Genomic DNA, 15,772 nt, shown 5'->3' with positions numbered 1-15,772 from the left:
ACGAAGATGAGGTTTTGGAGGGAGGGATGTGGTATCAGTTATCGATACCACCCTACGGGCATCATAAAGTTGGCAACAGCACTGCAAGTTTCCATTAGACCCTGTTAGCGGGTGCACGGGATGTGGCCGACCCAAGGGGAGGCCACGACGTTTGGAACGCGGATTTACTGTAAACTTCGTACACTCGTAGTACTCCATGAGGACAACAAAATGTGTAAGCAGTAGCACGTACTTCTCAAGCGTTACTGAGAAAATCGGAAGATAATTTCGGTCGTCAAATATATATCTGTGCGTGACCATTTTTATCATGAAGCCGGCACGGTAGCTCAGCGTGTTCGATCAGAGCGTCAGCAACCCTTTCTAATAATAAAACTGAGCAAACGCATCAACGAACAAACTGAACGGGTTTCATCGGACTTCCGCCCTGAACAAATTCAACGAACAAGAGAGAACAAAATGCTTTCTAAAAGACTTATTAAATTTACAATGTTATTTGGCAGTCTACTAATTTTTATTGTCACAAATAATGTAATATTCATACCAATCGACTAGTAAACGACCAAACGCATAAAGTGATACTGAAAATGTATGCTTGTCCGTGTCTTCAAAACTGTTCGTATTTAATCGAAAGAGAACGAGAAATTGCTTCTCGGAAGACGCTATTACAATACACTCGATACTGCATAACCAATAATCAGCGCCGATTTTTAAGGAAATACTGCGTTATGCATGGTTTTCTTCCAAATTATCGTCTGAAATAGAGGTTTTTGAAAATGTTAACGAGGTTTGTTTTTCCACGGAAAACGTCAAAAGACCTTGCGTATGCGGAAACATAACATTTATTCTATGCAGCTGGTGCTGTTTAACTTAAGGTTTTTCGTGTTTTTACGAAAAATACCATCCTGTAACTTGCACTCGTAATGTCGAAAGCGAAGATTAATTGTACATCTTTCGAAAGCCGTCTGTGCCGGTCAAAACTTGGAGGTAACAAGTCGTTTCGGGCTCCTTCCAGGTATAAGGGATTTCTCAAATCACGGACAAGCATACATTTTCAGTATCACTTTATGCGTTTGGTCGTTTACTAGTCGATAGTTATGAATAATAAAAATTAGTAGACTTCCAAATAACATTGTAATTTAATAAAAGTTCATCCGATTACACGTATTTTCCCCATTATATCAATTGTAATATAAATAGTAAAAAAAAAACCGACTCTGTTGAAAATAAAAAAAAACTGACGACGGAACTCGATCCAGCGGCTTGGACGCCAACCACTTTTTTTTTTTTAAGAAAAAGAAAAAAACATTTTGTTCTATATAGTTTGTTGAATTTGTTCAGGGCGGACGTTGGATAACACCCGTTCGCTCGGTATTTTAATTACAAAGTGTAGATAACGCTCTGATCGAACACGCTGAGCTACCGTGCCGGCATCACTCGGCTGCAGCCGTTTCATGGTAAAAGTGGCCACGCACAGATATGTACAAGCTGTTACTAAAAGGTACGGCCAAAATTTCAGGAAACATTCCTCACACACAAAGAAAGAAAATATGTTATGTGGACATGTGTCCGGAAACGCTTACTTTCCATGTTAGAGCTCATTTTATTACTTCTCTTCAAATCACATTAATCATGGAATGGAAACACACAGCAACAGCACGTACCAGCGTGACTTCAAACACTTTGTTACAGGAAATGTTCAAAATGTCCTCCGTTAGCGAGGATACATGCATCCACGCTCCGTCGCATGGAATCCCTGATGCGCTGATGCAGCCCTGGAGAATGGCGTATTGTATCACAGCCGTCCACAATACGAGCACGAAGAGTCTCTACATTTGGTACCGGGGTTGCGTAGACAAGAGCTTTCAAATGCCCCCATAAATGAAAGTCAAGGGGGTTGAGGTCAGGAGAGCATGGAGGCCATGGAATTGGTCCGCCTCTACCAATCCATCGGCCACCGAATCTGTTCTTGAGAAGCGTACGAACACTTCGACTGAAATGTGCAGGAGCTCCGCCGTGCATGAACCACATGTTGTGTCGTACTTGTAAAGGCACATGTTCTAGCAGCACAGGTAGAGTATCCCGTATGAAATCATGATAACGTGCTCCATTGAGCGTAGGTGGAAGAACATGGGGCCCAATCAAGACATCACCAACAATACCTGCCCAAACGTTCACAGAAAATCTGTGTTGATGACGTGACTGCACAATTGCGTGCGGATTCTCGTCAGCCCACACATGTTGATTGTGAAAATTTACAATTTGATCACGTTGGAATGATGCCTCGTCCGTAAAGAGAACATTTGCATTGAAATGAGGATTGATACATTGTTGGATGAACCATTCTCAGAAGTGTACCCGTGGAGGCCAATTAGCTGTTGATAGTGCCTGCACACGCTGTACATGGTACGGAAACAACTGGTTCTCCCGTAGCACTCTCCATACAGTGACGTGGTCAACGTTACCTTGTACAGCAGCAACTTCTCTGACGCTGACATTAGGGTTATCGTCAACTGCACGAAGAATTGCCTCGTCCATTGCAGGTGTCCTCGTCGTTCTAGGTCTTCCCCAGTCGCGAGTCATAGGCTGGAATGTTCCGTGCTCCCTAAGACGCCGATCAATTGCTTCGAACGTCTTCCTGTCGGGACACCTTCGTTCTGGAAATCTGTCTCGATACAAAGGTACTGCGCCACGGATATTGTCCCGTGCTAATCCATACATCAAATGGGCATCTGCCAACTCCGCATTAGTAAACATTGCACTGACTGCAAAACCACGTTCGTGATGAACACTAACCTGTTGATGCTACGTACTGATGTGCTTGATGGTAGTACTGTAGAGCAATGAGTCGCATGTCAACACAAGCACCGAAGTCAACATTACCTTCCTTCAATTGGGCCAACTGGCGGTGAATCGAGGAAGTACAGTACATACTGACGAAACTAAAATGAGCTCTAACATGGAAATTAAGCGTTTCCGGACACATGTCCACATAACATCTTTTCTTTATTTTTGTGTGAGGAATGTTTCCTGAAAGTTTGGCCGTACCTTTTTGTAACACCCTGTATATTTGACGACAGAAATTATCTTGCGATTTTCTCAATAACGCTTGAAAAGTACGCGCTACTGCTTACACACTTTGTTGTCCTCATAGAGTACTACGAGTGTACGAAGTTTGCAGTAAATCCGCGTTCCAAACGTCGTGGCCTCCCCTTGTGAGCCACGCCCTCAGCGGCTCTGTTCCACAAGCTCTTATTTTAATTTTAATTTTGTTGTTTAGCTTTGTGACTGTGTTACTATCGCAACCATTGTTTTGTGCTATCTGCATTATTCTTCTTTTTGGTAATTTTCTTTGCTGAGTGGCACAGTGTTGAGTCTATGGAGCATGTGTCGAAGTGCTGCTTGCTTTTGTGAGTGTGGGTTGGGAATGATAATGTCCGTTGCTGTGGGTTTGCGGTAAATTTCAAACATGCCGCTGGGACGGCTGGCAGCAACTCCTCAGCCCACTCGCTCTCAGAGCCACTTCTCTGGGACACCGTCGTTCGTGCTCGCTGCAGGGAGCCTAATTCTTGTTGACACTGATATTGCTATTGCTGCTTATTTGTAATGAGTCTTTGTGCACTGAGAGAAACACAAGTGAAGTAAATCTTCTGTTTAATGGCGTACCTCAATCGCTAATCGTTTCTGCTCCCATCCGGCTTTCTTACGACAGCATTTGCTGCACCACTCTGCAGCCCACCTCTCCTCACCGTTGACACAGGAACTGCTGGCACTTGTGGAGTGGGCTGCGCTGTGTGGAGCCGCTTGCCACATATTCCGACGTGGGTGCGAGTACGTCTGATAGAATGGGACTGATTGTGTTGAAGCCTAGGAAAGTAATCCGTTGCAATGCATTGCTCGATTTATGGTGAGATGTCGGAAGTTCAGTAGCATCTGGCTGACCTGCTTCTGCTGCAGAGGGACACAGTTTAAGCCTCAGCGCCTCTTCAGATGTTGGGAGAGTTGGGCTGAGGTGACGCGTTTCATAGCCGTCATTCTGTGAAAAGTATTCCGGGCGGTGGTAGTGCGGACAGTGAAATCGACATTGTCGAATACTGACTGACTGCGTGTCATACTTGAGAGGCTCTTCGCTGTGGCAGACACTTGACAGCTCCAGCTGGTGAACATTTTTACGTAAAAGCTCACTGTGCGTGTGTTACGAGCGACTCCACTCAGCGCAGCCCACTAAACAAGTGCCAGCAATTCCTGAAAGGAAGAGATGTTTGCAGTCTACCAGTAACACAATTAATGGTGAGAGAACGGTAATATCTTGAAACTTGCTGGCAGATTAAAACTGTATGCCAGACCGAGACTCGAACTCGGGACCTTTGTCTTTCGCGGGAAAGTTCTCTACCGACTGAGCTACCCAAGCACGACTCACGCCCCGTCCTCACAGCTTTAATTCCGCCAGTACCTCGTCTCCTACCTTCCAAAGTTCACAGAAGCTCTCCTGCGGACCTTGCTGAACTAGCACTCCTTGAAGAGAGGATATTGCGGAGACATGGCTTAGCCACAGCCTGGGGGATGTTTCTAGAGTGAAATTTTCATTTTACGGTGGAGTGTGTGTCCTGGCAGATTAAAACTGTGTGCCAGACCGAGATTCGAACTCGGGACCTTTGCCTTTCGTGGGCAAGTGCTCTACCGACTCAGCTACCCAAGCACGACTCACGGCCCGTCCTCGCAGCTTTACTTCCGCCAGTACCTTGTCTCCTACCTTCCAAACTTCACAGAAGCTCTCCTGCGAACCTTGCAGAACTAGCACTCCTGGAAGAAAGGATATTGTGGAGACATGGCTTAGCCACAGCCTGGGGGATGTTTCTAGAGTCTCGGTCCGGCACACAGTTTTAATCTGGCAGGAAGTTTCATATCAGCGCACAATCCGCTGTAGAGTGTGGGTTGGGAATGATAATGTCCGTTGCTGCGGGTTTGCGGTAAATTTCAAACATATGCTTATTGTTTTATTTTTGGATTGTTATATCCAGAAACTTAATTTGGCTATTGTGTTTGCTTTCTAATCGGAATTTTATATTAAACTGAAAGTATCTCCACTATCCAAACACAATTTTAGTGACGTTAATTTGTCCATTCACGTGAGAGAACTTATTTATTCCTTGACTTAGCCGGCCGCGGTGGTCTAGCGGTTCTAGGCGCGCAGTCTGGAACCGCGCGACTTCTACGGTCGCAGATTCGAATCTTGCCTCGGGCATGGATGTGTGTGATGTCCTTAGGTTAGTTAGGTTTAAGGGGCTCCGGAAAGGCTCAAAATCATGAAAAGTTCAATTTTTACTTTTTTGCGTTTTCTGAATCTGCAGACTATTACCTTTTAATATATATATAATTTATTCAATTCCGAAGACTACAACTATTTTTAAATTTTTTTTTGAAATGTGTTCTACATGGGCGTGACCCACTGTGGCGCTGTTAAACTGCTGTCAAATGGTGTTATTATTAACGTCCGTGTTGATCAGGTACATTTTAGTGATGTGAGATAAAGTATGTGTTGTGGCTAACCTGTGATGGTTCAATATATATCGCTGGTCTGATTGTCGATTGTTTCATGTTTATTTACTCTGTCGTTATCTCGAAAATATTCGTAATTAATTCTGTTTCTTGAGTCTCTGTTTTGTTGAAGTATAATAATGAGTAAAAGTAAAGTTATTAGAAATCCTCTGAAGGCTTTTAAGAAAAGGAGAAATGTTGGAAAGCCAAAGGTATTTAGAAATATGGGAATGAAGATAGGTTCTAACATGGTACGAGCGATGCTTGCTTTAGACAAGGAACGCCTTCGGGCTGCAGACAGGGCTGTAAAGAGTCTAGAAATACAAGCAAGAGTAAACAGGAGGAGGAACAAGAGGAAGCTGGAGGAGGAGTTTGCAGAGGATGAAGATAATCCATCCTATGGACCTGGAATGCACTAAAAAGTTAATCCAATCTTTGTCGCTCGATTCCCAAAACTTTTATTTTCTCATACTAATTACATGTTTTCTAAGGATCTTCCGAACATATTTGTTTCAAACTTTCAGTAAATGTTACACAGTACCTTCTGCATAATTTAACACAGCCTTTTTCCAAAAAAACTGTATATTTTTGAATATATAAATAAAAAATTGCAAAAAAAGTTGTGAATTATCATTACAATTGAAAAAAAAATCATCTTTAATAACTGAACTAAAATTTTGTAAAATCCCTGTGTTAAGTTGTAGCCCATATTCCAATAAATAATCTGTAAAAAGTTCAACTTCCTACCTCAAATACTTTGTGAGGAAAGATGTAATTTATAAGCGTTATTTTAACATTGCAAGTATAGGGCGTTCCGGAGCCCCTTAAGTAGTTCTAAGTTCTAGGGGACTGATGACCACAGTAGTTAAGTCCCATAGTGCTCAGAGCCATTTGAACCATTTGAACCTTGACTTAGCGTTGCTCCATGGCGAGCGAAAAAGTATAAGAAACTCGGGATGTGACTAGACTTTGTTGCGAGACAGCATACTGAGAAGACGTGTATGAAGTGTGTGCTATGAAACAGTCATTGTTAGCCGCCATACTGCCCCAATTTGTGTTTTTTGAGATTCACAAGCAATATGTAACTTTAATGTGGATTTAGTAACAGCCATAATACAGTCTGTTGCATTTCGCGTATTTATTTTTGATCAAAGGATTCTGTGATGAACTGTAATGTACGACAAGCTTGTATGGGACTGCGAACATACGGTGGTTTGCTGTAGAGCCTGCTTCGATAACACGGTCAAAAGAATAGAGAAAATTTTCTGTGCTAAAACGAACTCGTTACACTGGCAGACAATCATCGAATGGTAGTCTTCCAGTTCGAGAAGTTCCTGTAGAAGTTTTCTTTTTCTCACATTTCAAGAATTTTACAGGCAACCGTCGGAGTCGGCAGCTGCTTCTACACCACGAGAGTAACTTGTCTGCATGTACGAAATTACGTACGCTGTAGGAGTAGTCGACGCCGCTCGTTATATTGTTCTTCACAGACATACAAACAGAGACACTAAACACACTAGTTCAGTAACAAGGAGTTTAATAATTACCTTCTTAAAAACATTAATGCCTTCTTTTGAGCAATAATGTTATAAAAATGGCTGAAACGTGACACGACCTACAATGATTGAAACATAAACACTGTCAAGTATTTCATGGCCAAAAACAAGTTAATACACGATCATTCAGTTATACGTATTTATGGTATGTATTGTGATTTGTTGTGATAAATGTGTATTTTATGTTATATGTACTAATGTTGTGCTTTGTATAATTTAGTATATGAGTGATGGAATGATACTACGTGAGTTACATCCGACATCAGACAGCCACGACAACGCAGGTCCATCTAATATGAATTTCATGACATACTACTCTGCAGTAAAGGCAAGCACAAGAATGACATGCTAACCCGTTGCACACATTAGCCTGGTCTTTGCAGGTAACTACTGGGTTAGGTATATTTGTAGATTTAGTTATTATATGTTTTAGTATATGCAGAGTGATATGTGTTTTTTCGTTGATGTGTTTACAATTGTGGAGAGATATTCTGGAGTATAGAATCTGATGTGTGTTTTCGTTGGGTAAAGCTGAATTGTGTCCAGAGTAAACAACTGAATTCTTATGGTTAAAACCAGATCACAGTTTAAAATGCAGAGGGAACAGGAAGCGAACGTGCAGCCCGGTGGTGATGAAGCAACCCCAGGTCAAGCGGTAGATGCCGGCCAAGGAGAATCCAAAGATCCTATGGCTGAGCTCTTAAATCAAATGAAACTTTTGTTGAATACCGTAGCCAGTTTAGCTGCAGAACAGTCTGCTATTCAAATGACTATGTCTGCTACACATGCGAATATTTCAACAACAGTTGAAACTTTACCTTCAAAACAATCTCGCATATCTGCTACACTAGCGAATATTTCAACAACAGTTGAAACTTTATCTTCAAAACAATCTCGCATATCTGCTACACTAGCGAATATTTCAACAACAGTTGAGAATTTAGCTTCGGAACAGTCTCACGCCTCCTTCAGCTCTAATTAAGCTCTAATTAAGATCTTCCTTTTTGTAGAGAATGTAGCCACGTTGCTAATGGGCATCAGATAACTTAAGATGAGCCTTCTGCTGCTCTGGTCTACCCTACACTGTTAGATGTACTTTCTCCACATGTATCCTGAACCCAAGCTAGTGCCATCAGGGCCGGCCGTTGTGGCCGAGCGGCTCTAGGCGCTCCAGTCCGGAACCGCGCTGCTGCTACGGTCGCAGGTTCGAATCCTGCCTCGGGCTTGGATGTGTGTGATGTCCTTAGGTTAGTGTGGTTTAAGTAGTTCTAAGTCTACGGGATTGATTACCTCAAATGTTAAGTCCCGTAGTGCTCAGAGCCATTTTTGAGTGCCATCAGGAAGACATCAGTGTCCAAGGTCTCAGAGTCTTATGACTTGAACTGATCGTTTTGGCCCGTTATTTCCCATCCCCAGCTTGGATTCTGGGAACCTCATTTAAGAGCACTGCAGGCTGGCTCAGATATGTTCCAGGTTTTTGTCACTTGAAGGAAGGAAACTTTCATTTTCTTATGTTCTAGGTATGAAATGAACCACTGATCAACTGTTGCCCTAATTCCCTAACTCTCCAACCTCAGCAGAAGATACGCTTGGGCCCCTACTATGTTATTGTTTTCCAAAGATTAGACAGCTGGCAGTGCCCAGTGTGGACCAGCCTCTCAGAAATATTTGAGTGAATAAATCTCCCAGCAGACGCCGTAAGCTCACCTCGTCAAGTCTCCGTACTGGCGGTGGAAGTCTCGAATCTTGTGGAGAGTCACTGGATCCTCGAGTAAGTCCAGAACATTCCCGATGATGGGCCATGTGGGCGGCCCTGGGATGTCGACGTGGGGTCTGGTGGCCCACATCCACCACAGCACCGCCACCACGCCGGCGCAGAACCACACCACCAACTGGACCAACAGCCACGACCACCATGCCATCGCTCAACAGCTAGCGTGGTCGCCTGAGAACGAACCTGCAACGACAAGCTCAATTGGATATATTCGTGTTAATACTCTGCTTCCGCGTACAGATAGCCCTGAACATAACGACCTAAGCCTAGTTCTTGACTGAAAGTAAATAGAAGTTTGGAACACTGAACTAAATTCTACAAAAAACTTGATAAATTGATTAGGTGGACAGCCCAATTAAGCGAAAATTATGAGGCATTCGTTGGAAAAATTGCACCAACAGCAAACAGTGTTCTCCTAGAAGATTCTGGAAGGAATATATTCTAGGCTGGAGTAATGACTGAGGAAACTATAGGTCCTATTTAGCCAAGGATTTTACGAGGTCAAGCAGAAGGCATGGAATCTCTTAAAAAGTAGGAGGAAGTCGACCTCCTACTTGCAAAGACCCTGAAATAACGCCATGCCATACTGCAAATAGATCTCCCTCCATAGCCTCTTATATAAACCACATACAATAATGGTTAAGAAACAGCTTTGCAAACTGTAGCACTAGGAATCCAAGAAATCAAAGTGTTACAGGGACTTTACCTTACATGACGTGATACAGCACTCGAAGAAATGACAAACCTCAAATTTCCAGAATTCGATGCGATACGCCCAGAGTTCCTCATCAACTGTTACAATGAGACTCGTAAGCGACTTGCGATATTGTTCATCAATGTTATGCTGTTGGGTAACTTTCCGAAAGCTTTCAAAAGAATGACTGTCATTGCTACACTGGAGCCTGGTAAACCAGTAAATAAATAAAGCTGAGGTGCTGATACAAGATTCTGGAAAGAGGCATCCTTAACAGAATGGGACCAAAGATCCATGAAGGTACTACCATGCAACAAGCAGTATTCAGAATCTATACATGTCAAGTAAGTAGCTTAAACACACACATGAGAGCTGGGCTTCAACGACGACTAAACAACGTTCTCATTGATCTCACAGTCGCCTATGATGCAGTATGGAAACAAGGACGCCTCTACAAACTCTTAAGTGTTATATATTGCCATAGTACAGGGTGATTCAAAAAGAATACCACGACTTTAAAAATGTGTATTTAATGAAAGAAACATAATATAACCTTCTGTTATACATCATTACAAAGAGTATTTAAAAAGCTTTTTTTTCACTCAAAAACAAGTTCAGAGATGTTCAATATGGCCCCCTCCAGACACACGAGCAATATCAACCCGATACTCCAACTCGTTCCACACTCTCTGTAGCATATCAGGCGTAACAGTTTGGATAGCTGCTGTTATTTCTCGTTTCAAATCATCAATGGTGGCTGGGAGAGGTGGCCGAAACACCATATCCTTAACATACCCCCATAAGAAAAAATCGCAGGGGGTAAGATCAGGGCTTCTTGGAGGCCAGTGATGAAGTGCTCTGTCACGGGCTGCCTGGCGGCCGATCCATCGCCTCGGGTAGTTGACGTTCAGGTAGTTACGGACAGATAAGTGCCAATGTGGTGGCGCTCCATCCTGCTGAAATATGAATTGTTGTGCTTCTTGTTCGAGCTGAGGGAACAGCCAATTCTCTAACATCTCCAGATACTGTAGTCCAGTTACAGTAGCACCTTCGAAGAAAAAGGGACCAAAAACTTTATTGGCTGAAATGGCACAGAAAACGTTCACCTTAGGCGAGTCACGTTCATACTGAGTTGTTTCCCGCGGATTCTCAGTGCCCCATATACAGACATTGTGACGGTTGACTTTCCCGTTAGTGTGGAAAGTTGCTTCATCACTAAACACAATCTTTGAAACGAAAGATTCATCTGTTTCCATTTGAGCAAGGATAAAATCACAGAAATCGATTCTTTTAATCTTATCAGCTGCAGACAGTGCTTGAACCAATTTCAGACGATAAGGTTTCATAACTAACCTTTTTCGTAGGACTCTCCATACAGTTGATTGTGGAATTTGCAGCTCTCTGCTAGCTCTGCGAGTCGATTTTCCTGGGCTGCGAACAAATGCTTGCTGGATGCGTGCTACATTTTCATCACTCGTTCTCGGCCGTCCAGAACTTTTCCCTTTGCACAAACACCCATTCTCTGTAAACTGTTCATACCAACGTTTAATACACCACCTATCAGGAGGTTTAACACCATACTTCGTTCGAAATGCACGCTGAACAACTGTCGTCGATTCACTTCTGCAGTACTCAATAACACAAAAAGCTTTCTGTTGAGCGGTCGCCATCTTAGCATCAACTGACGCTGACGCCTAGTCAACAGCGCCTCAAGCGAACAAATGTACAACTAAATGAAACTTTATAGCTCCCTTAATTCGCCGACAGATAGTGCTTAGCTCTGCCTTTTGTCGTTGCAGAGTTTTAAATTCCTAAAGTTGTGGTATTCTTTTTGAATCACCCTGTATAATTAGGCATATTATCTGAGAGATACTTCTTAGTAGTCCTTGGCAATCGATTAAAGAGACACAAAGAGCTTAATAATGGTGTTCTCCAGGGTTCAGGTTTTGCACCAGTTTAGCTCACCGTATGTATCTGATCTCCCTGCATCAGAGTCGAGGAAGTTCATTAATGCAGACGACGTGTCAACAGGTAAATCTTAAACCTGGTGAAGAGATACTCTCTATAGTCCTAAGTACACTGCATGAATATTTCAAAAAGTGGAGATTAACATCGAATCCGCTGAAGACTGAAGTTAGCTGCTATCATCTTAACAATTGAATGGCGAATGAAAAGCTAAATGGAATCTTTAATGGTCACGTTCTCCACCACAAAGACTTCCCAAGATAGGAGCTTGTCGTACAAAAAACATACACAACACCGCAGCAAAACTGAGATCGCGCAGTAACATCACACAGAAGCCGACAGGTTCTTTATGTGGTGCAAAGCCACAACGCTTCGATGTTCTTCTTTAGACCTTGTCTACTCTGCTGCCGAATATTGTGCGTAACCCACGTATGAGTAGAATCCAAGTTCAGACAAACACAGCAGTGAGGGTAATAACAGACTGCACTACATCTATTCCTCTTCACTGATACCACGTCTAAGGCAAATCGCGCCGCCAGGTCTGCGAAGACAGAATACCATTCTCAAGCAATATGCACTTAGGAAGGGCAGATTAAAAACCAGGCAGTCACCCGTTGTCTTGCGAATACGCAGTGTTTAGTATGTGTCCAGCATATGTAAACAGATGTGCTATTGTGTACCGTGTTTGTATGATGTAATAGGCATCTGTGAGCAATAATTATACGGACACTGCCTTTTGGACAAGGTGCTTTATGTTTTTAAATATTTTAGCGGTGATAAACGTTTATAATGTGCTGACTTATATTCGCTTGACATCTTGTGCGTGAGGTTCAGGGTAAAATGAATATACACTCCTGGAAATGGAAAAAAGAACACATTGACACCGGTGTGTCAGACCCACCATACTTGCTCCGGACACTGCGAGAGGGCTGTACAAGCAATGATCACACGCACGGCACAGCGGACACACCAGGAACCGCGGTGTTGGCCGTCGAATGGCGCTAGCTGCGCAGCATTTGTGCACCGCCGCCGTCAGTGTCAGCCAGTTTGCCGTGGCATACGGAGCTCCATCGCAGTCTTTAACACTGGTAGCATGCCGCGACAGCGTGGACGTGAACCGTATGTGCAGTTGACGGACTTTGAGCCAGGGCGTATAGTGGGCATGCGGGAGGCCGGGTGGACGTACCGCCGAATTGCTCAACACGTGGGGCGTGAGGTCTCCACAGTACATCGATGTTGTCGCCAGTGGCCGGCGGAAGGTGCACGTGCCCGTCGACCTGGGACCGGACCGCAGCGACGCACGGATGCACGCCAAGACCGTAGGAACCTACGCAGTGCCGTAGGGGACCGCACCGCCACTTCCCAGCAAATTAGGGACACTGTTGCTCCTGGGGTATCGGCGAGGACCATTCGCAACCGTCTCCATGAAGCTGGGCTACGGTCCCGCACACCGTTAGGCCGTCTTCCGCTCACGCACCAACATCGTGCAGCCCGCATCCAGTGGTGTCGCGACAGGTGTGAATGGAGGGACGAATGGAGACGTGTCGTCTTCAGCGATGAGAGTCGCTTCTGCCTTGGTGCCAATGATGGTCGTATGCGTGTTTGGCGCCGTGCAGGTGAGCGCCACAATCAGGACTGCATACGACCGAGGCACACAGGGCCAACACCCGGCATCATGGTGTGGGGAGCGATCTCCTACACTGGCCGTACACCACTGGTGATCGTCGAGGGGACACTGAATAGTGCACGGTACATCCAAAGCGTCATCGAACCCATCGTTCTACCATTCCTAGACCGGCAAGGGAACTTGCTGTTCCAACAGGACAATGCACGTCCGCATGTATCCCGTGCCACCCAACGTGCTCTAGAAGGTGTAAGTCAACTACCCTGGCCAGCAATATCTCCGGATCTGTCCCCCATTGAGCATGTTTGGGACTGGATGAAGCGTCGTCTCACGCGGTCTGCACGTCCAGCACGAACGCTGCTCCAGGCGCCAGGTGGAAATGGCATGGCAAGCCGTTCCACAGGACTACATCCAGCATCTCTACGATCGTCTCCATGGGAGAATAGCAGCCTGCATTGCTGCGAAAGGTGGATATACACTGTACTAGTGCCGACATTGTGCATGCTCTGTTGCCTGTGTCTATGTGCCTGTGGTTATGGCAGTGTGATCATGTGATGTATCTGACCCCAGGAATGTGTCAATAAAGTTTTCCCTTCCTGGGACAATGAATTCACGGTGTTCTTATTTCAATTTCCAGGAGTGTATTTTACCACTAAAAGATGTTTAACACCTGAAAATGGCAGTAAAGACTGTTGAAACCAGTTGTCTTAAATAAAAAAAAAATTGTGTGATCTTGGTCTTTGAATGGTTTTTAACAATCAAAACAGATCGCCCTTCAACACTCTAAAAATGAGAAAAATCTTTATTTCGATAGAATCCTTAACGGGGCGCTGTCCCAGAAACTTGGTTTTCACCACAGTAGTGGAGTCAGAATTCCATTTATTAAGATCTCGCCAACCATAACATTCACAATAATTGTGAGACGGTGAGAGATTGTGTGTTTCACGGACTATCAGTGCGCACACTGAAAAAAAAAAGAAAAGGGGGCATCAAAGGGCGTAGAGGGCTTTGGAAGTCGAACTGTGCTATAACAGCGGGACGAGATCGATAACGGTTGGAAGTCTGACTGCGATCCAGGCAGCGAGGACAAATAACAGCAAAACTCTCATTACCTGCAGAAGGCGGCTGCGTCGCAAGTCGAAATATTGTTCAGAAAATGGAAACAACAACTCGGCAGAGCACACATGAACCAGAGAGTCAGTCACACAGGGAAAACCAAAGAGATTGTGCCCTGGTAATGTTTCGAATACCATGCACGTGATGTTTAATAAATATCGCTAAATATCAAATGTTACGAGAAATGGTTTCGAAATTACAGAGTATGAAGTTCTTCTGAACTTTCAAATTCATAAAATGTCCTCATACTTCAAGAAGACTCTAATAAATTTAATTCCAAAGAAGTCAATTGACAAATCTTCTGCTTAATGTGTCATAACTACAAAATACTGACCCAAATTATTCACAGACAACTGGAAAAACTGGTAACAGACGATTTCGGTGGAAAACAGTCCGGTTTCTAGAAAAATGTTGGATCATCCGAGGTAATACTACGATCTATCTTAGAAGATGAAGATTCATCTATAGCATTTGTAGTTTCAGAAAAAGTCTGTTTGACAATACTGATTGCAGTATGACTACGAATTATGCCCATTAAAATTCCGAAGTTACAGCTTCTAACGATTATATAGTGATCGAGAATTATTTCACGTCTTAGTACACATCCAAGAGTGTCCTCAAAATTCTCAGAGAGTGATTCAGCCAGAAAGCGAGTCGGTCAGAAACTTCTCCTTCGACTGGTTCTTGAGTGTTTTCAACTAGTCGGACTGCTCTCGCAAGTTGATTAGAGGGAGGGATACAGAATTTACAAACAAGGCCTGCGCGAGCCATCTCGAGTTTATTTAGTGAGAGTGAGAGGACCAGAGAAATGTGCAATAAACGCCAGGGAAAAGGGGAAAAAAATTCTACACGAATCGTATGCGACCCGCAAGCGCTGGTTTTTCTGTCTAATTCTTTTCGCATTTTGGAACTACAGACAACTATTTACATGATTATTTACTAGAAAGGAACAAATTTATTTAATGTTACTATGGAAAAGCTTACATAATACTCATCCGTAAAAAGAACCTGTAACTTTTCAGACACATCACCAGACTGTCCCAGAAATGACATCTACACAATTGTAAGTAGGCTGTTTAGGTTTTCTTATTGGTAACGCCACGTAGCGCTCTGTATGAAAATCACTAGCTGTGCTGTGTGCAGTCTGTGGCTAGTTTGCGTTGTTGTCTGCCATTGTAGTGTTGGGCAGCAGGATGTTAACAGCGCGTAGCGTTGCGCAGTTGGAGGTGAGCCGCCAGCAGTGGTGGATGTGGAGAGAGAGATGGCGGAGTTTTGAAATTTGTAAGACTGGTTGTCATGAACTGATATATATATTATGACTTTTGAACACTAGTAAGGTAAATACATTGTTTGTTCTCTATCAAAATCTTTCATTTGCTAACTATGCATATCAGTAGTTAGTGCCTTCGGTAGTTTGAATCTTTTATTTAGCTGGCAGTAGTGGCGCTCGCTTTATTGCTGTAGCTTGAGTAACGAAGATTTTTGTGAGGTAAGTGATTTGTGAAAGG

General features: G+C 43.6%; 1 protein-coding gene across 1 annotated transcript in view; it reads right to left on the bottom strand.

Annotated features, from left to right (window-relative positions):
• The window catches only part of LOC126209944 (cytochrome P450 4C1-like), an 87,298-nt gene extending 78,360 nt beyond the window's left edge, over positions 1-8,938 (bottom strand). The window contains exon 1 of the mRNA XM_049939060.1: positions 8,799-8,938. Within this exon, the coding sequence (XP_049795017.1) occupies positions 8,799-8,938 (140 nt within the window). The remainder of the gene's footprint in view (positions 1-8,798) is intronic.
• Between the last annotated feature and the right edge of the window lie 6,834 nt (positions 8,939-15,772).

This window comes from Schistocerca nitens, chromosome 10, assembly GCF_023898315.1.
Source record: "Schistocerca nitens isolate TAMUIC-IGC-003100 chromosome 10, iqSchNite1.1, whole genome shotgun sequence".
Lineage (NCBI taxonomy): Eukaryota > Metazoa > Arthropoda > Insecta > Orthoptera > Acrididae > Schistocerca > Schistocerca nitens.
The sequence above is the reverse complement of the archived record's forward strand: the minus strand, read 5'-3'. Positions and strand labels throughout refer to the sequence as shown.